Raw genomic sequence first — 21,190 nt, 5'->3', positions numbered from 1 at the left:
GCATCCTCCACACTGAAGGTCACCCAAAACAAAGCCCAGAAAACCACCAGCCCAGAGGAGCCGCGGAAATCGGACAGCTAAAAGTCCCGTGGGGTCCCGCAGGACGGATCTGGGAACAGAAAAGGGCATTTGGAGGAAACTAAGGAGCTGTGAAGGAAGTCGGGAGTTTAGTTAGGATGGCGTCGGTGTTAGCTTTCGAACTGTAACAGATGCACGGCCCTGATGTCACGTGTCAGTAACGGGACCGTGTGAGGCATGTGGGGACTCTGCTTCAGCGTCAGTTTTAGCAAGTTGGGTTTTTTTGTTTTTAAATCTTAAAAAATGGGTCCCACTCTTAAAGACCGTGAGACAGGAGGGTCGCCGAGAGGCTGGCGAGAACCCAGGGGCGTTGGGGTGTTTGCCGATGGTGTCTGAAAGCGCCGCACTTTGAAGAGACCTCCCTCCCAGTAGCTGGTACTCGACGAGACCCAGAGAAGGGGGCTCGTGCGCTGAGTTCTGACGATGCTCCGAAGATGGGTTGCGTGGGCGTTCTGTCTTCTCCCCCGTTTAATGGAGGCCACAGCCCAGGGAGGGGGCTGGGACCCCACAGGCCGGGCTCGGGTTCCCCTTTGCTCTCGCTCCACGAGGGGCTCTGACCTCCCGCCTGTGGTCCCGCAGGGGGACTACGACCAGAGCAGAGCCAAGGTGCTGCACCTGAGCCTGAACCCAGCCAGCGCGGCGCGGCAGCGGCTCCACGAGGACCGGCAGCAGCTGCGTGAGGAGTGCGCGCGGCTGCGGGAGCTGCTCCACGCCCTGGAGGCCGGCGGCGCCGTCCCCCCCGCCCTGGAGGCCACCGCGGGGCTGCCCTCATCCAGGGAGGTGGCAGGTAGGCCCCCGTCCGTCCGTCCATCCGTCTGTCCAGCCCCGTGCAGGCGGCTAGGCTGTGGGCATCCCCGGGGCTGTGCGGGAGGCTTGGTGGCGCCGGCCTGCAGAGCGGCAGGTGACACAGGCGCGATGAGGACCCGATGGCTGGAGCCCTGCCGACCCCTGAAACAAGTTAGTATCGTTTAGCAGTTTATACGCATGCCATTAATCGTGAGTAAACCCAGTACTCCGTGGAAGCGGGGGCCATCTTTCACCATCTAAGTACATTTCAGGGACCCAGCGAGCCGTCCACAGGGGCCTGTGAGGAACCCAGGAAGCTGCCTTTTCTGTCACGCGGGTCTCGCCTGCTCTGCAGTTCTTACTCAGGGCCACAGCCTCTGACCTCGCAGCTCGTCTCTCCAGGGCAGTGCAGTGACCGCTGAGCCTGTCCCCGGCACGCCGTGGTCACCAGGTCCCGCCCTAGTGCAGAGAGAGGCCAGTCCATCAGTGCCAAGGAGGGAGGGGACCCTCTGGAGGCTCCATTTTCCCAAGGGTCACCCAGTCCGGCCCCATGGGGAGGCTGGGGCCCAGGGGGCGCCTGCGGCCTCTCTGTGCTGTTGGAGGGTGCCCAGCGCTACTGCCCACGGGTGGCTGGGAGGAGGGCTCTGCTCGCTGCCCCTTCAGTGATGTCTGCAGGCGTCTGCGTCGAGAGGGCCAGGCTGCTGTTTTCTTGCCATTCGCCACGTGCGTTTCTGAGTGGCTTTTCCGCTGGGGAGCCCTTCCCCACTTCCCCTTCCCATGTTTGTCATCTCTTCCTGCGTGCCCACTGCGGTTGGAGTTGGGAAGTGGGTGCAGCCGTCCTCTTGTGTGGAGCAGGGGTCTGTGCGTCGCCCGTTGCCAGGGTCGTAGATGTAGCCCTCCTCTGGCCCATCTGCTTCCACTGTCTACCTTGCGTGGAACCAGCCTTTCTCGAAGTGCCTGAGGTCAGCGGTCACCACCCCGTGAGACCGTGGAGGTGGGAGGCCGCCCTCAGCACCTGGTGCACAGAGGCTCTGCGAGGCCAAGCGCTCAGTCAGCCAGGCCTGAGTTTGAGCCCCAGCTGTGCGCTCCCTACACCACCCGCGCCGAAGCTGCAGGGTCTCGAGTGCCAGGCTGAGCCCGGCCGTCCTGCAGGAGCCACGCTCCATCCCTGCTCCCTGGTGCTGTTCCGTCCTTCTCCGTCTTATCCCCCTTCCCATGGCATCCTGAGTGCGTCATGGTCCCAGGACCCTCGGCCCAGTGTCCTCTGTGAGATAGGGGGTTCGTGCACCGTCGTGGCTTCAGCTGTGACCCCACGGTGCAGAATCAGTGCGGTTTGCCATCTTCCACCTGAACTCTGCGCCTCTTGGTTTTACAGGATTGCAGCTGCCCTTCAGTTGCTCTCCCGAGGTCGCGTGCTGGGCTTATGGGCGGTGAGCACAGACGTCGTGTGAAGTGCACGCCCTCCTGCGGACACGCACGCGCATGCCCGTTCACACCTTGCGCCGGCCTCTCCCGTCTTGTCTTCAGAGGGGGCGGTGGCCTCTGTGCAGGGCTGGCTCTGTGGATCAGAGCATCCAGACACGACCACGACAAGAAACGTGCAGAGGCGTGCCCAGGACAGAGCTCTCTCCCTCCCGCAGGTCAGGGCAGAGACGGTTACTGCCGCAGCGCGAGGCCCGCAGAGCTCAGGACCCCCGCGTGCCCCCCTTGGGGTGCTGCTTTGCTCTCCTGGCCTTTCAGCTGGCGCTCCTACACAAACTCCTCACTTTGCACTTTTCATCGGCAGCAGCCAGACGGAAAGGGTCCTGGCATCCCGGCCTGGAAAGCACAGGCCTTCCGTTCCTGGGGCAGAAACAGAGCCCCCCATGCCGCTCGGACTGGCGGTGTCGGCTGCCCAGGTGCCCCCGTGGCCGTTCTGCGGCCAAACCCCGGCTCAGCCGCAAAGACTGCCGTGGGGGTGGAGGGGTGGGGCGGGTGGCCGGCATCCCGCCCTCCCCGGTGAAAGCCAGGAGAGGCCTCTTACAGGGTCCTCAGCAAGTGGGCGGCCAAGCTGTGGTTTCCAGGCCCGCATTACTGTTTCTCCCCGTGTTCCTTCCAGCCACGGCTCCAGCGCCTCTTCTCGAGCGGCCTGTGTGTCCTTGACAAATTCACAAGCTGAAAATGACGCGGGCACCTCGAGGTGGCTCTTTACTCTCTGAAAGGACTCGTACCGTCTAACGCGACAGATCATTTACCCAGTGAGGTCTGTCACTCCTTCCGACCAGTGGCTCTGTGCTCAGCTCTGGGGACACAGCTGCTCGGAGCCTCACAAGGGCGCCGTGACATGTGCCCACAGACGCTATGGGCTTCCAGGCAGAGACGGCCAGTCGGACCGTCCTCCTTGAGGCCCCACGGCAAGAGGGACAACGGCGAACCTTTGGGATCCGGACAGTCGGTGGGCGGGTGGTCTAATGGTGAGCAAGCTCAGGGAGACGGAGTCTACGCAGCTGCACGCTGACTTACGCCGCAAACCTCCGCAAAGGCCCAGGGCAGCGAGGGGTGCTGGGGGAGGGGCGTGGCCGGCTAAGCTTGCCTGGGGGTGTGCTCAAGGGGCAGGAAGGTTCCCAGACCTTCACCCAACTCTGCGTGGTGGGCCGTGGCCTCTCTCCCAGCAGAAGTGAGAAATGCAAGTCGGCACAGCGGTTTCTTCTCCTGGAGCAGCCGTTCCCAAGGGGTGGTTCCCAGGCGGGCAGCAGGCGCCCCAGGAACATGTGGGCCATGCAGGTCCTCGGGTGCCGTCTCAGGCCTGCAGGGTGAGAACTCGCGGGGTTCCGGGGCAGCCCACGTCCTCCCCCATGTCTGTGAGCTGCGGCTCCGGAGACGGTGTGGACAGGGCCCATCCAGGACGAGAGCCAGCAGTGGAGCCGAGGGTTGAGGCTGGTGGATGCCCAGACGCCCCCGCCCACCCCTTTCACCCTGTGGAGCCTAACCAGCTCCGGAGGAGACCCGAAAGCACTGACCCCGGAGGCCCCGGGAGGCAGCCGGCCGGACCCTGGGCTGCTGATAGGCCAGGAGGACCCACTGCTAGCTGTGACCAGGGAGCCAGAGCAACAAGTAGAAAAACGCACCTGGAGGGCGCAGGCCGCCAGAGTGCAGGGAACCTCCAAAACACTGCGTCCTCAGAGAGACGAGGACGGACTTCCAACAGCAAAGCACAAGCAAGAGACTGCAAACTTTTTCAAACTGAAAAACAACAAACTTCCGGAAGTTAGAAGCGTCCAAGAGTGAAATGATAATCTAAACAGCAGATTCGTGAGGTAAAATTTAGAAGGTTTATCTGAAAAGTAGAAGAACAAGGCGACGAGCTGGAAAGCAGGAGAAAAAAGCTGAGGAAACGCGAGGAGCCGCCCGGTCCACGAGGTCCGCCGAGTCGCAGGGCTGCAGGAGCGGCGGGGTCGCAGGTCACTCCGGCACCGTGTGGCGATGAGGCCGTTTCCGTGTGGGTGGATGAAAGGGCCCCCCCAGGAGAAAAGCGGGTCACTTGTCAAAGGCCAGGGATCAGAAGAGCTTCCTTCTCAGCAGCAGCCCTGGTGCTGGAAAGCCGTGGGCACTGCTCCAGATTCCCAGAGAAGCCCGGCGGCAGCCCCGGCCCGGCGCCCACGCTCCAGCAAGCCTGGAAAAGCTCACCGTGCGCCCCATCTCAGGAGGCTGTCAGAGGACGCGCCCAGCAGAGCGAGCAGACCAGCGGTGGAGACGAAGCACAGAGAGCCCAAGACGCCAGCCTGGGACACACGTGGGGGAGGAGCAAGCCCTGGCTGGAGCGGGTCAGAGGCTCTGGGCCTCTTTCGGGCCAGGGGGTCGTCAGGACGTAACTGGCCCGTGTCTCAGGGGGCATTGTGGCCCAGGCCTTGCCATGCCGCGTGCCCCGTGCCCCTGGGCCCACTGCCCTGGCTGCACGGAGCCGCCGCCCTGCCCGGGGCACCCATCTCACATCTCCTGTTTACATCTGCTGCCACCACGGGGTTAGGAAGCTCCCACGTGGGTCAGCAAAGAGGTTCGGCTTCATTAGCGATGGGTGCACAGAAAAGTCAGCGAACGGAAGACAGGACAGCGTCAGCTCCGAGGAGGACAGGACGCTGTGCAGGAACCAGCGAGGAATCCTCGTCTGCTACAGCCCAGCTCCAGCAGCACCTGCCATCCTAACAGTCCTGGGTCCTGGGAGGATGATGACGGGAGGAGGGGCACGTGCGAGCCGGCAGGGGGTCAGCCATTTAACACCAAGGTAATCGGAGTCGTTGGCTGGAGGAGGAGAGGACCTACTGGGCGTGACTGGGCTCTAAACCACACACGTGGGAATAAAATTAAAGCGTAAAGCTTAAAACAAAGCCCAGGGCAGTCGTGGGACGGCCTGGCGAGTGCCAGCTCCACAGAGGCTTGGGCCGGTCCTGTGACGGAGACGGGGCAGCAGAGCTGAGAACGGCAGCCTGAGCCTCGTTTAGGAGCTGCGTGGACCCAGTGGGGCCAGGGCGGCAGAGTGGAGGGTGCCCTGTGCTGACACGTCCTGGGCTGGACCCAGCGGGCTGGCAGCCCACCAGAGTGTGGGCGGGAAAGGAGGAGTCATTCGGTCACCCCACTTCCCTCCTCGTGGGACCAAGAGGAGGGTGGCCAGGTCAGCTCTCAGGATCCTCGGGGGAGCGTCCCCGCTGAAGCCACGTGGGCAAGGGAGCCCCACCACCATGTTCGTAGCCTGCAGTCACCCACAGCCTCGCTGCAGGGGGTGTCCAGCTCTTGCAGACACCCTGTGGCCCTCCGTCCGCGCTCTCAGGCCAGCCGCACACTCCTGTCGGCCAGTGGAGCAGCTGAGGCTCAGGACGCTGGCCGCTCCTCACAGCCCAGGGTCAGCCCCGCCCCTGGGGAGCCATGAGAGCGGCCAGGTGCCTCGCTGGTGGCGCTGCCATAGCCGAATGGGTGGCTGGCCTGTGGACTGAGCGCGGTGATTAGGTGCTGGCCTCTGTGGAGGCGAGGCCACATGTGTGTATTTCTGCCTTGCCAGGCAGAGGCACAGTTTGGCAAAGTCCCTCCCCGGGCCCCCCGCATCTGCCTCGGTACCCAGGGCTCCAGCCGCGGGGCCAGGCTGCCGGGCTCTGAGCTGTGACCTGCTTCCAGCCGTAGAAAGAAATCTCAGTACGTGGAGGCCCCTGGCCTCCAAAGCCGCGTCCTGGGGAGTAGGGCACCAGCCAAGGCCCCGCCCCACATACACCTCCCGCTTTCCCCTGTGGGCCTCACGGGCCAGCCTGCCCCACCTCTGGACGGGCTCGCCGTCACCACACCAGGAGCCGCTCCGGGCGCTGGGGATGGCGGGTGCCCAGCCTCAGGTGACTGCGTTCCGACACACAGGGGATGCTTGTCTCCGGGCGTTCCTGGACCTTTGACAAAGGAGTCGCTGAAGAACCCCTACCAAGGCCCCGCCCGCGGCTGGCAGGAGCCTGAAACCTCAGCTCCCAGCATTGGCTGTGCTCCTTGCATGACCCCACACCTTACCCAGCCTGGGCGGGAGAGATTGTTCATTGCGGTTTAATTAGGTAAAGAATTAACATTAAAATAATCTAATCTTGGGCTTCCCTGGTGGCGCAGTGGTTGGGAGTCCGCCTGCCGATGTGGGGGACGCGGGTTCATGCCCCGGTCCGGGAGGATCCCACATGCCGTGGAGCGGCTGGGCCCGTGGGCTATGGCCGCTGGGCCTGCGCATCTGGAGCCTGTGCTCCGCAACGGGAGAGGCCACAACAGTGAGAGGCCCGCGTACCGCAAAAAAAAAAAAAAAAATCTTGTCAGAGCAACACATGGGAGGCGTTCAAAATTGTCTCTGCCTGACTGTGCGGTGCAGCTGGTCCCGAGAGGTCCCTGGAGGAGGGACGCCGAGGCCCCTCCCTGGAGCCCGTCCGTTCTGCCCAGTGGGGAGGGCGCCCCTGCAGCAGCTGCGCTGCCTGGGCTTCATCTTGGTTCTGCTGCTCTCTCCAGACGGGGGCTCACCCCCTTCCCGCTTCAGCCGGCGCGAGGGCCAGCTGGGCTCTCCAGATGTGGGGCGTGGCGGGCGGGCTTCTCTGAGTCGCTGCTGTCCCCCGGGCCTCCGTGAGTGCAGGTGTGATGACAGCTGGGGAGATAGCGCGGACTCGCTGAGACTCCGGAAGCCGTAGCACCTGCTTCCCGAGCCGGCAGCCACGCAGGGGCCGGCTGGGCATCAGCAAGGGAAGAGCCACGGGAACGAGGCGGCCTCAGAGCAGGCCCTGGGTGTGGGGATTGTGTTTGCAGGGAGGCACGGGGGGCAGGGGGACACCTGGCGGGAGCATGCCGTACTGGATTGACACTCCCTCGGGAAGGCGTCACGGGGAGCAAGGAGGCCCAGACAGCTGCGGGTCACTGGTGAGGGCACCGAGGCTCCACGTGGGTCGGCGCCCGACACGAGGTGATGGACTCGGGGTTTGCTGTGGCCCCCGGTCTGGCTGCCCGAGGCTTAGAGGTGGCTGTAACGTAGATCCGAGAGCTGTGCTCGGCTCAGGTGCTGGCCTCTGGCCACTTCGAGCCTTTGGGGAGCGGCTGAGAGCCCCCAGCCCGCGGCGAGAGGAGTCCTGCCCTGTGCTTTCCCCAGCTCGTCGTCCTCCGCTGGAGGGACCGCCGCTGAACAGGCGGGAAGACCGGGAAAGTAGGAGGCAGAGGCGAGAATCGGGAGTCGAGCCCCGGCCCGTTCCCGGGTGGGTTACCGGGAGCAGCAGGCGTGCCTGGGTCTCAGGCTTCCTCCCTTCCCTGCCCGCCCCAGCAGAACAGCGTTGCCGTCCGCACCCGTCACCTCCCGGCCTTGCAGCGGGTGGTGGGGAGGCCTGCTGGGGTCCTTGAGGCACCGTTGTCTGGCCAGCCCGAGCCGCACGCGCCGGGTGGATCTTAAAAGCACTGCAGAGGCTTCCCACCGGGCTGATGCCGGAACCTGAGCCCACAGGAGCATGGGTCAGATGCAGCCAGACACCGTTAGCAAACCTGAAAACCAAAGACAGGAAGTAACCGTGTGTGTTCCTGTGAGCACTAGTGCGTTTCTTCAGGGCGGGCACCGGGGTGGGGCTCCACGGCGGCACCAGCCCGGGGCCCTTCGTCGTCCTGAGGTGTGTGCAGTGGAGTCCACCCCGTTGTAACTGGCGTTTCCCTGACGGGTGAGATGTGGGGCATCTTTTGTCGCGTGTTAGCCACTCCTGTATCCCCCTGGGTGGGTGGAGTCTCTTCAAGTTTTTACCCATTTTTTGTTGGATTGTTGTCTTTGGCTCGAGTTTGGGGAGTATCATTTCCTGACAGTGTCCTTCTCAGAGCAAACGTTTTTAAAATTATTTTTGGCTGCGTTGGGTCTTTGTTGCTACACACAGGCTACTCTTCGTTGTGGTGTGCGGGCTTCTCGTTGCTGTGGCTTCTCTTGTTGTGGAGCATGGGCTCTAGGCACAAGGGCTTCAGTAGTTGTGGCCCAATGGCTCAGTAGTTGTGGCTCACGGGCTCTAGAGCGCAGGCTCAGTAGTTGTGGCGTACGGGCTTAGTTGCTCCGCGGCATGTGGGATCTTCCCAGACCGGGGATCAAACCCGTGTCCCCTGCCTTGGCAGGCAGATTCGTAGCCACTGCGCCACCAGGGAAGTCCCTCGAATTTTTTTTAATTTAAGATTTGTTTGGTGGCCAAGACTTCTGAACCACCGGATGTCCCATGTGGACCTGGTAGGGATGTGTATTCTGTCTTTTGATAAGTACGTTTAGACACAGTTTACATTTACTATAATTTCTGCATACGTTTGGATTTAGGCCTACCATTTTACGATTAGTTCTGTTTGCCTTCTCTGTATTTTATTCCCATTTCCTCATTTCTATCTATTTTAAGATTATTTGAATATTTTTTAGTATTACATTTTGATTTATCTTAGTTTTTTAATTATGTTTCTAGATGCTTTTTTTTTTTCTTCTTTTTTTTTTTGCGGTACGTGGGCCTCTCACTGTCGTGGCCTCTCCCACTGCGGAGCACAGGCTCCGGACACGCGGGCCCAGTGGCCATGGCTCACGGGCCCAGCCGCTCCGCGGCATGTGGGATCCTCCCAGACGGAGGCACAAGCCCTGCCTGCATCGGCAAGCGGACCCCCAACCACTGTGCCACCAGGGAAGCCCTAGAGACCTTTGGAAGTGACCTCTCTAGGGGTTACAATACGCGTGCCTAACTTTCCACCGTGCACTTATAATTAATATTTTACCACTTGCGGATGATAAGATCTGGAATGTCAGGGTTTTATCACAACACAGGTCTCCCACGCCCCCTCCCCCTTGTAGTAATGCTCATTTGTATGTACCCACTGTAAAATGTTATAATTATTGATTTTAATTGTCATTCATGTTTTAAAGAACACATGGGGAAAGAAACAGTTCATGATTTTTATCTAGTCATTCAGAATTGCTGTCGCTCTTTCTTCATTCCTGAAATAACAAGTTTTCCTCTGGTATCATTTCCTTTTGCTGGAAGAGCTTCCCTGGCATTTCTTTTAGGGCAAGCGTTCTGGAAACATACTCTCGTGGTTCCCCTTTGTCTGACAGCGTCTTCATCTCGCCCTTCCTCTTGGAGGGCATCTGCTGTGTATGGAGCTCTGGGTCAGCGGTTTTCTCTTTTCTCTGCCTCCGGCCTCCATGGTTTTTGATGAGAATCTGTAATTGTTCAGATCACTTCCTTTCTGTGTGAAAAAGAGAGCTTGACGGAAGCACGCCTTAAGTCGGACGGTAGGTGTGGGTGATGGTGACACACGGGCCCCCAGCTGGGGGTCAGCGTGTGGTGTGACGGACGCGACGGACATCACGGGTCGGGGTTGGACAGGATTCTGCAGCCCAGTGTCGGGCAGTGCCACTTCCGGGGAGACCGAGGACGTCTCGTAGCCGCTCTCCCCACCCTGCCCCAGGCGCCTGAGGGTCCCAGCGTCTCTGTCACCTGGGGTCGGTGCCCGTTGGCTGGGTTCTTCCCAGCAGGTCTGCGTTCTCCTGGTTTTTCATATGCTGCTTGGTTTTGAATTGTGTCCTGGACATTTTGAACATTTTCAGGTCTTTGTGAAGTTCTGGAGAACGTACATCCTGTGGGTCTGGGTTTCAGCAGGCATCTGCCGGGTGGGCCAGTCAGCAGCTCCCACCGCCTTCCAAGGGCTATGCTTCTACTGTCAGTTCAGTTTCAGAGCCGTTGCTGTGCTCCTCTCAGCCGTTGGGTCCTGGGCAGTGGTCTGGCCCACGGTCCAGGCCTCAGGGCCCTTCAGGGTCAGACCCCCACACGCCCAGCTCAGAGGTGCCTTTTGGGGTCCGCGTGGCACAGTGGAACGTGGAATTCCCTCTCCCTCAGCTCCAACGTTCCCCGGTTCCCTAGGGTCCCCTTCACAGGCCCCTGGCCAGACGTTCAGGCCTTCACGTCCCTGCCCCGCCAGGCCCTACCCACGGCCGCGGCAGTGTCCACGGCCACCGCCAGTGGGGGACAGAGAGGAGGGCAGTGGGGACTCCCCCCTCTCCTGGGGCCACAGCCCTGCGCATAGAGAGAGGGTCCTCCCTCGGGAGTCTTGGCACCTGTCCGGCCACAGCTGCGCCTCCGCAAGATGACCTGGTGCCGGGACAGGACAGGTCGAGCACAGCCAGGAGAGCAGCCTCCTCCCACTTCCTCCTCGGGCCGGAAAGCAGGGCTTCTCCCCACTCTCTCTGCATCCAGACCAAGTGGAACCAGGGTCCAAACAACGACCGCCACCTCCTCAGGACACTCAAAACTATAAAACTCACCCAGTATGCAGTAGATATTCTGAATGGTCCTGTAACTATTGAGCAAATCGAATCCATAATCACAAAGCTTTCAAAACACCAGCCTTCACTGGTGAACTCTACCTAACAGTTAAAGAAGAGTTAACACCAGTTTATACAGTCTCTTCCAGAAAATTGAGTAGAGAGCACTTTTCAGCTCCTTTTATGAAGCCAATATTACTCTAATTTCAAAATCAATGACAAGACAAAGAACAAAACCTACAGGGATTTATTTGTTTGTTCCAGGAATGCAGGGCTGATTCAGCCTTCAAGTGTCAGTTGATATAATCCACCAGGTCAGCAGGATCAGATCACTTAGTGGAGTGAAAGCATTTGACAAAATTCAATACTGATAAAAACCCAGCAAACTGGGAAAAGAGGGGAAGTTCCTCAACCAGATGCAGCTCGTCCACAAACCCTCCCTCTGACATCACACTTACCGTCAGAGCTTTTCTCCTAAGGTCGGAAATAAGGCAGAGATGTCCACTCTCACCACCCTGATTAGATGTACTGCAAGTCCCAGACAGAGCAGTAAGGAAAGGAAGGGCCTGCAAAACTTTTCCTCTTTGCAGGTGCCATGTTTGTCTACATAGAAAATCCCAAGAAGTTAACAAAAGAAAACTAACGAAGTGAGTTCAGCATTGATTTTTGTGTATTGATCTTGTGTCCTGCAACCTTGCTGAATTCACTTTATATATGATATGTGTGTGTATAATACGTATATGATATATACTAGCAGTGAACATGCGGAAACTGAAATCTAAGACATCGTACCATTCCTGTTCACTCTCCCCAAAACGAAATTCCTAGGTATAATTCTAACAAAACACGTAAAAGAGCTAGAGACTGAAAACGACAGAGCATTGATTAAGAAGTCAAAGGATTTCTAAATAAATGGAGAGACACACCACGTTCACGGGTGAGGGATGCGCCATCGTGAAGCCGTCCTTTCTGCCCAAGCTGGTCAGCACTGCAGCTCATACAGGAAAGTCGGCTCTGGGTCGGCCGTGCTCCGGATTCTGCTGCTTCTTCAGTCCGCCTGTACTTCTGTGTCTCTGGGTCAGCGGTCGGCTGTCCCCTGCTTCCCTCCAGGTGGATCAGTGCCTTTGTGAAAGGCCGGGTGGATTTCCTTTCTTCATCCTTCCCAGACCTGGAGCCTGTGACTCTGTAGCAGGATCACTCATAGTCACCAAAAGCTGTAAAGCACGCAGATGTGCTTGAACCGGTGAACAGATCACCTGCCTGGTGCAGCCTCCCGCCCCGCTACTGAGCATTGAAATAGCCAGTGACCAACGTGCTGGTCTCTGTAAACGGTCTGCGAGAAGCCCCGAGGTCCCAGGGTGCGGGGCTCTGCGGGCAGACTGCTGGACGGGGAAGGGAGAAAGTCAGAGACAGACCACTGGGCCGGGGGGCTGGGCTGGGGGGTGCCAGTGGCAGAGAAATGCTCGGGGGGCTGGGCTGTCACACACGTCGGTGCCTGGGTTAAACCTTGCAGAACGTCCACCCCAAGTGTCAGGGTTATGCGTGTTTTAAATCTTTTAATATAAAGGGCACCTCACTTAATTACTAATAAGGAAAAATATTTTATTTCCTCTTTCCTGAAAGGTCTCGTCACGATCAGAGCTCCTTTACCTCCTTTTTTATGCAGTTTGCAGAGAAGCTTAACTTCTCTTTCTTCTTGGCGATGATTTTGTATATAGAAACTTTTAACTTATTTTGGAATCTCATCTATTCTATTTAAGCTTAGAAAGTTCTTTAGCGATTTGATAAATAGTTCTATTTTCTTCTGTGATTTTTATTTTTGGCTATGTTTTACATTTAAAAATCTAATCTACTTGGAACTTATTTTGGTATGTGGTGTATGGTCAAGATTTAAATTGATTTTGTCCCCAGGTCAGTAAACAGTTGCTGTAGTGCCATTTATCAGACAATCGTTCCTTGCCCTGTAGGTTTGTAATGTGTCCCTCTCTGTTTCCATGGTTTCTGTTTTTTTATTCCATTTTTCTGTTCCATATTTTTAGTAATTATAAGTGAAATTACGTTTGAGTATCTGGTGTAGAACATGACATTTCCCCTATTTTCCCCTCATTTAGATTTTCTTACCTGTTTGTTATTCTAAATGAATTTCAGAAGTGCTTTGTCAAGTTCAAGAAAAAGCTGTGAGGATTTGGTTTTTCTTGACATTGCATTAAAAGTATAAATTACTTTGGTAGGCGAATTTTCAGCTTCGTCGCATTCTGTGTCTCTGGGTGGGTGAGGGGAGCGTCAGGCCTGTGGAACAAAGAGGGGCCCGAGGCAGGGCCCCCTTCTCGGCCAGGGGTCGGGGTGCTCCGAGCCCCTCTGCTGGCACCAGTCCCACTCCGGCCACCGTCCACTGCTGAACTGGGTCTGGAAACATGGGATCCAGGCCTCCCTCCTCCACCGGGTGGGCCTGTGAGTCTCCCTGGTGCTCTGGGTGCTGTTCTCCCCGCCCTGGGTCCCAAGCTCCTCCACCCTCCTCCCGCTCTCAGGGTTCTCCCGTGGTCGCCTCTGCATTGCTTCCCGTACACAGCCATGTGCGGCAGGGGGAGTGGGGAAAGAGCCTTCGCCATCTGCCTGGTGTAGACAGAACCCCTCATGTCTCCTTTGAACAAGGTCCCCGTGACCCTGCCCTTCAGCCCGGGCTCGGGGCCCTGGGTCCAGATCTCCCCCGACTCCTGCATCCAAGATCGCTCTGCCCCAACCCTGCTTCCCACCTGCCAGACGGCTCACGACCCCGTGTCCCCGTGGGGAGGTTGGCCACCTGTCAGCAGCAGGGCGGGCCTCGGTGCCAGGGTGAGGAGAGAGCAGTGCGGGGGCCTCGGGTGCACACCCCTCTGACGCTGGGCGCTGCTCTGCGGGGCTGTGGTCCAGCTGTATGCCCGCCTCACCCAGCGCCTGCCCTAAGGTATTGATGGGCGGACAGACAGACAGATAGATGGACACAATGTGAGGGAGGCTCCCAGCCCCTGGGGTAGTTGGAACCCTTAGCTTCATGAATTTCTTTTTGTTCATTTAAGTGAATTTTTAGTCCCAGAGGAAAGGACCTCTTGAGCCGGTGAGGGAGGAGCTGCCGTCCTGGCAGCTGTCCTGGCTTCGCAGGTCCCGAGTCTCGGCTGGTGAGAGGCAGAACCGGCCACGCTCGCTCCCGGAACACCCGCTGCAGGCCCCGCTGTGTGACCGGGGCCAGCGTCTGCCCCCACTCAGCCCCCTCGGCTCTGAGCTGAGGCTGGTCACCCTTCCAGGCCATCGTGACTGCATCCCCGGAGCACAGAGCCCACGGGGAGCGGTGATGACGGTGACAGCTGCCATCCTCCAGCCCCATCGGCCCGGCCGAGCAGGAGCCTGTCAGGCAGAATCTCCTCTGTCTGGAGAGACAGGAATGGCCCGAGAGTCCTTGGCCCGGCAGCTGCCCCGACTCAGTCACAGAAGGTGACTGGCGGCTCAGGCTAAAGCGTCCACTTCGGAGACGGGACCTGAGCCCCAGAGAAGACCGTGGAAGCCGAGGATGGACGTCGCCAGGTGGCCCGGGCGGCGGAGGTCTTGGACCGCCTGGGCAGGGCACGTCCCTCCTCAGTGCCGCGGGCCCGCGAGCCAGAGGGGAGAGGGTCTGCACAGACTCCCCCGAGCGTGGCCAGGGGCGGGGCGCTGTCCTCACTGGCTGGGTCAGAGCGGGGGCGCGTCGGCCTGAGGGAGTGCCACCGCGGCTTCGAGTGCCTGGAGCTGCTGCGCGGTTGGCACCGTCCGCGCCGTGTCTCCTGCAGAGCCCGAGACGCCCCAGGGCAGGTGGGGGGCCGTGTTCGGGACCAGCCTCGAGGCCACGCCGATGTCCTCAGAGCCCCTGTAGCCCCGGAGAGGAAATGAGAGGGGAAGGTGAGCCCGGGTCAGCCCGCTGGTGTGGGTGCGAGGCCGGGGCGCCAGGGCGAGCCCCCTCCTCGGCTGCTTCCAGACAGTGCGCTTTGTTGCAAACCGGTTGGCATTTTAATCACTGTGTCCCTGGCCATTCCCTCTTCACACTGTTTGTTTATTCTCTGGTGTCAGGTAATAAAGGGCAGCACCATCAATTAAGCATTTAATTGGAGTTGTAAAGAAGCCGTGTAATTTAATCTCCGGGTTTGCGGGCAGTCAGCAGAGGAAGGGGAGGGGGCGGACCCCACCCCCACCCAGCCCTCCTCTCCACCGCTTCGGGGACAGAGACAGCGGCCGGGGCAAGGCCGCCCGCTCAGGAGACTGGCGGGTGGGAGCGTCCCCGGCAGAAGCGGCCCCACTGGGCCTCCGTCTAGAGAAGAGCTGTGTCTGCAGCGTCAGTGGGGTCCCCGTGCGTCCCTGTCGGGCTCCCAGCTCTCAGCGTGACACCCCCCGCTTGGCGTCCCTTGGGCATCGCAGAATTAGCGCGTTGGGAACTGAACTCCCCAGACTACAGTGAGACCCCGCACACACACCAGTCAGAACGGCCCAGATCCAGACGGTGACAACAGCAAAGGCTGGCGAGGGTGTGGAGTGCCAGGGACCCTCACCCGTGGCTGGTGGGGATGCAGAATGGCACCGCCACTTTGGGCGCCAGCTTGGTGGTTTCTTACCAAACTACCATATGATCCAGCAGTCACTCTCCATAGCATTTACCCAAAGGAGTGGAAAACTTAGGTGTCCACACGAAAACCTGGAAGCAACCGAGGTGGCCTTCAGTAGGTGACCAGCTAAATAAACTGCAGCCCATCCAGACAATGGAATGTTATTCTCGCTAAAAAGAAAGGAGCTGTCAAGCTATGAAGAAGATGCAAGAAACGTACACGCATGTCACTAAGCGAGAGAAGCCGGTCTGGTATGATTGCAGCTATGTGACGGTCTGGAGGGGGCAGAGCTGTGGAGGCAGGAGGGAGGTGAGTGGTGGCCCGGCGCTGGGGGAGGGGTGGGCAGGTGGAGCGCAGGGGCATTCTAGGGCAGTGCAGCTGTTCTGTGTGACGTGGTGGTGAGTACATGCGTTACACGTCTGCCCAAACCCAGAGGTGGTGCAACACCCAGGGTGAGCAGTAATGTCAGCTGTGGACTGGGGTGATTTGTGCTGAGTCAGGGCAGGTTCATCCGCTGTGACAAATGCACCCCTTCTGCTGGGAGGCCTGTGTGTTGGTTTTGGGGAAATCTTTGTAGCTTCTGCTCAGTTTTGCTGTGAACCTAACACTCCTCTAATAGTCTCTAAAAGAAAAAAGAAAAAGAAAGAAAAGCTGAACTCCCAATCTTCACCTGTTTTACGTGTACGGTTACTTTTGGTAAATGGACCGTGTTGTGCAGCCGTCCCTCCAGTCTAACTTTGGAACATTTCCGTCAGCCCAGAAGGACCCCTTTTCCCGTTCGCAGTCTGTGTCTGCTCCCCCTGCAGCCGTATCAGCCGCTGACCCGCCTTCTGTCTGTGGGTGGGTCCTTTCTGGACACGTCACAGAAAGGGGGTCCCGCAGCACACGGCGTCTGTGTCTGGCCCCACTGCCTGGTCCTCCCTGTCGCTTCATTCCTCCGTGTCATGGGCAGCGCTCCTCTGCATACGTGCGCCGTGCTGTGTGTCCCTAGTCAGCCGGTGCCCACGTTGGTTGTTCCCACTCCTGGGCTGCCGTGAACATTGGGATCCGAGTCTGTGTGTGGTCGTAGGTTTACCTTCCTCTTGGGTGGCGCGGAGTTGCTGGATTCTGTGGTAGATTTGGGTTTAACTCTGAGAAACTGTCGAGTGGTCTTCCAAGGTGGCTGTGCCGTTTTGCGTGCCCCACGTGCGTGTCCTGAGTGCTCTGTCCTTCCTGACGTCCGTTCCTCCCCAGCTCTGATTAGAGCGTTGTCACGGGTGTGAAGTGGCATCTCGGTGTGGCCGCGTTTCCCTAGAGACTGGTGACGCCCCACACGTTTTCACCCGCTCACCAGCCATCTGTGCGTCTTCCCTGGTGAAATGTCTGTGTGAACCTTTGGCCCATTTTCCAAGTAGATTGTTTTCTTCTCATCATTTTCTTAATGCTGCCTTTCGATACGCACAGGTTTTTTATTTTGATGAAGCCTGATCTGTCCGTTTTTTCTTCTGTGCTTAGTGCTTTGTTTGCCCTGAGAGATCTTTGCTTCCCGTGAGGCTGTCATCTCCTGCCTTCTCCTAGAGGCTCTTACGTGAAGACCTACGGTCCCGTCAGTGAGTTTGCGCACGTGTGGTGAGGGGGCAGGGCTCGTCTTCCCACCCGGGTGTCCGGTGGTCGCTTTGAGAATCAGTCGCCGGGCTCAGCTTCGGTCTAGAGTCTCTGCCACGCGGCCCATCTGCTGCGTCTGTGCCAACACCTGCCACCTTGACGGCGTGAGGCCCCCAACCTCACTGTTGTTTTTGGAGACTGTTTGCATCTCCAGGTACGGTTCTGGGTTGGGGGCCTCCCTTGCTTTTCTTGGACGGTCCAAGCACAGTCCCGCCTCAGGACCTTTGCACTCGCTGTTCCTCTCCTGGGCAGCCCCGCGTGCGCTCCCTGGCTCCCCTTGTGGGTGAGGTGCCCCTGGCTTGTGCACATGGCTGCCCCTCTGCTGGCTTTCTTGTTCTCCATGGTGCTTACCGCCTTTGGATTACCGCCTGTCTTACTTCTTTACATTGTTTTTATCTGTGTCCCTGGTTGGAATGTAATTTCCATCAGGGCTAGGTTTTTACCTATTTGTCCAGACAGTGTCCTCTGAGGCTAGAGTGCTGCCCAGTACACGGGACACCCTGGGGTGACTGGCCGAGCACTGCCGGGTACACGGTGCGCCATGGGGTGACCGGCAGCTGTTCCTAAAGTTCCGGTGCCGGGGCTGCTCCCATCATTTGCTGCTGCTGCTGGCTGGGAAAGCACGGCCCCAGAATCTCAGAGGTCTGGCTGTCCCAAGCCTCCCAGGTCAGCGCCCTACGGCCACCATGACAAGTCACCACACACTGCGTGGCTTGAAGCAACACAGACGTGTCATCTGACGGTTCTGGGGTCTGAAGTCTCACTGGGCTAAAACCGACAGGGCTGTGGCCCTCCCAGAGGCTTTGGGGAGAGCCCATTTCCTGCTGATTCTGGCCCGGGGGGTGGGGTCTACAGGGGGACTCCGAAAGCCCTGCCGGCCTTGGGGGGGCCCCCGGCGGGATCTCCCTCCCCCCCTCACCTTGCTGTGCTGGATGTTTGTGGGTGCTGGTGAGGCCGTGGCTCTTCGTGGTCGGGGGTGGCCTCTATAGAGGTGGGAACTGGGCAAAGGTGGAAGGAGAAGACGGGAGGGGGTGGGCGGGATGGCTGCATTGGCGGCGTCTTCTGAATTCCGGTGGGGGAGCCACGGGCTGTCACAGGGTTAGTTGTCGGGCAAAGCCCCACGCCCTACCCCAGGAGCGGAATTCACACAACCTGGCTTCTGGTCCTGGCTCCGCCACCAACGGCTGTGTGTCCTCAGGCAAGCCACTTGATGTCTCTGAGCCTCGGCTTCCTCCTCGGGCAGAGGCTGCCCCTGAGCCTGCACCGCCTGCTACGCTGGGCAGTTGTGAATTATGAAATGGGGCCCTGTGTGCTGGGACACCAGGGCCGCTGTCAGGCCGGAGAGCGGCAGGAGGGCCCCCCGTCCTTGATGGTGAAGTGTGAACCACCCCGGGAACCTCCTTCTGCGCCCTCCAGGCCGGGCGTGTGCGTCTGGCACGTTACTTCTTACGGGCAGAGCCCAGGCACTTTTCGTTGATTCACTCCCCATCCCGGACCCTCGTCTTCCTGGGAGACGTTCCAGGCCTGGCTCTGCCGGGAAGCCTGCATCCTTGCCCCTCCGGATCCCTCGGGGCTGCCTGCCCTGTCCCCGCGCGCCCCGGCGTCCCCTCCTTCCAGAGCCCACGGCCGAGCGGCTCCTGAGGTCCTCTTCCTTTATCTCCTGCCATCCGAGGAAGTCATCCCGGTTCGGATCTGAGGCCTAGCTGCACACGTTAGCAGGTTTTAATAGACTGCCACATCTCCAAAGGAGGGAAAGGGAAGATGTAAAACTCTTGTCTTGCCGAAAGCAGACAGATTGACTCGAAAATGACTCAGTCAATAAAAGATGAGCTCTGAAAAGGTTCCCTCTCTGAGAGGGAGCTCGCCTTCCAGGGAATTAGTTTTGTGTGAGCCCACTGTCAGGAATTAATAATACATGCGGCGCGCAGAGTGGAGAGAGCGCCAGAGCCTCCCACAGACATGCGTCCCTGTGCTCCGTCCCCGCCCCGAGCCAGCAGGCCGGGGCCCCACGTAGGTTCCTGCTCACCAGAAGCCTCCGCCTCTGCCCAGGTAGCCCCTGGCAGCCCCCCTGCAGGGGCACGCGGAAGTTGTCGGCCACGTGTTCAACAGCAGGGTTCTCCGGTTCGTCTCGGGGTCTGTGATGCACCGAAGCTGTCGTGTGCCTCTCCTCTGGGTGCTTTCTGGCTCCGGCATGTGTGTGAACATGTGTGGATGCGTGTGCGTGTGCACGTGTGCATGTGTGAGTACACACGTGTGAGCGTACGAGCGCAGCTTCAGGTGGTTTGCCTTTGACGGCCTGAGCCTCAGTTTCCCCATCCGTGAAGTGGGGACACGTGGTGATAATTTCATAGGGTCATCCCAAAGCCTAAGACCAGCAAATGCGTGCAGAGTGAGTCACGTCCGCACTGGATGAGCGTCTCCCATTCCTGCCGCCCAGGCAGCCGTAAGCCATGCAGCCCAGGTCACCGCCCTTGTCGGGGTGCTTCATTCGGGAGAAATGGGTGGTCAGCACCCAAGCAGGTGCATAAGTAACGTCAGAGGGTAGTGAGTTCCACGAAGATACCAAACACGGGGCTCCCCGGGGCCCTGCTGGTGGCCTGGGCAGGAGGCCAGCCTTTGTGACCGAGGTGGTGCCCAGTGTTCAGGGCGGTTTCTCGCAGCAGTGCTGGCGCTGCCCGGGGGCCTTTGGGGGCCGGTCCCAACCTGAAGGCCCGGCTTGAAATCCAGCTTGTCTCTGCTCTCTGGCTGGGTGGCGTCAAGCCGGGCACTGGCCTCCTCTGGGCCTTTCCCCACGTCTGTGCCCCACTCGGGGCTGTTCTGAGTCCAGGTGGGCACCAGGCTGTGACCTTGCATCCAGGCCGAGCTGCTCCTCCACTCCCGAAAGAGCCAGCGAGGCGGGGGGAGGGGCCGTCCTCTGGGGCCTCAGCTGCTGTGTGTCAGCGGTGGGGGAGGGAGTCTCCGGAGAACGTGGTGTCACATCGGCGCCCGCCTGTCGCCGCGGGACTCTCCCACCCCATAATCTGGTGGGCCGTAATTGCTGGTGTCTTTTCAGATGGTTTCTGTGCAAGGTGACAAGCTGCTTGCGCGGGTGTGCAGTTAGTCACACAGAGATCTCCGTCGGAAAGCCGGCACCGCGCCCTCCGGGGCGGCCGTCTGCCAGGAGGCCTGGCGCTGGGCACGCGCTGCTCATGTGCATGTAATTCCAGGGCTAGCGTCTCCTCTCTCGTGTGAAACGTGCAATTTCCGGCCCAGCGGGAACACGGGCTCACGATGGAGAGGCTCTTCTGGGCCGTCTGGCTGCAGGCAGTTCAAACACAGCCGTCCGCCCTGGCGGCAGGAAGCTCTGGCCAGCGGATGTCAGGGTCCTGGGCCCCTGTCACTGAAGCTGGCTGCGGGGGACGGTGGTGCCCCGCTGCGCCCTTTCTTGGAAAGGCCTCCTTGCTGAGCGCTGTGCGGGGAGGGGAGCCGGGGACCACGGAGCTGCCCGGCCGGCTGGCCCTGGGCCCCTCGGCGCCTGCCAACCACACTGGCTCCTCTCCTCCCCGCTCCTCTCCCGAATATGGATCTGGGACAGGAGGCGGCGTCCAGGAGGATGGGCAGGAGGCTCGTGCCACGTCGGGCGTCAGCCCAGCTCTGCTGTGAGGGTGGCCCACCATCTCCTCCCTCTAGGTGGCCAGCCGGGCCAGGGCCCTCACCCAGTCACAGTCCCGCAGTGCCGGCTCCCACAGTGGCTAATAAAATGGCATCAGTATTTGATGCCTAATTATTAAGTACTTAAAAATGTAAAACTGAAATAGTTTAGAAGTTACCAGGCGTGGATAATTCGGCCCCGGCAGCGTGGCCCCACTCTGGGCCTCAGCAGAACCAGCACTGGTCAGTGCCTGCTGCCTGCCGGGAGGCCTGCCGGGGGGCCGGGGCTGCCTCCCGAGGGGCCTGCCGGGGGGCCGGCTCCTCCCCGGGGAAGCGAGTGGCCAAGGGCGCCCGAGGCAGCACCGGTGGACGGGCCGCATGGCTCAGCACAGCGCCTCTCTCCTCCAGGTCAGCCTGGGCTCCGTGAGAGGGGTCTGCGTCGCCCCGACACTAGTGGGGGTGCTCCGCTCCTGCGGCAGGGCCCCTCCCTGGCCTGTTTGCCTGCAGGGACTGACTCCCAAGCACCCCGCTGCTACGTGGGGACACGTTTTGCCCGCCCCCCCTCGCAGCCTTCTCCCACCCCAGCACCCCACGTCCAGCAGCTGTGGGGTCCCGCGCGGCCTCGCTGTCCAGCCCCTGGCTCAGCTCCGCC

At 59.8% G+C, this 21,190-nt stretch overlaps 1 protein-coding gene across 1 annotated transcript in view; it reads left to right on the top strand.

Annotated features, from left to right (window-relative positions):
* Positions 1–21,190, top strand: part of MAD1L1 (mitotic arrest deficient 1 like 1) — a 311,511-nt gene that overhangs the window by 248,380 nt on the left and 41,941 nt on the right. The window contains exon 15 of the mRNA XM_065892363.1: positions 658–865. Coding sequence (XP_065748435.1) covers positions 658–865 — 208 coding nt within the window. The remainder of the gene's footprint in view (positions 1–657; positions 866–21,190) is intronic.

This window comes from Phocoena phocoena, chromosome 15, assembly GCF_963924675.1.
Source record: "Phocoena phocoena chromosome 15, mPhoPho1.1, whole genome shotgun sequence".
Lineage (NCBI taxonomy): Eukaryota > Metazoa > Chordata > Mammalia > Artiodactyla > Phocoenidae > Phocoena > Phocoena phocoena.
This window is presented reverse-complemented; position numbering and strand designations above follow the sequence as displayed.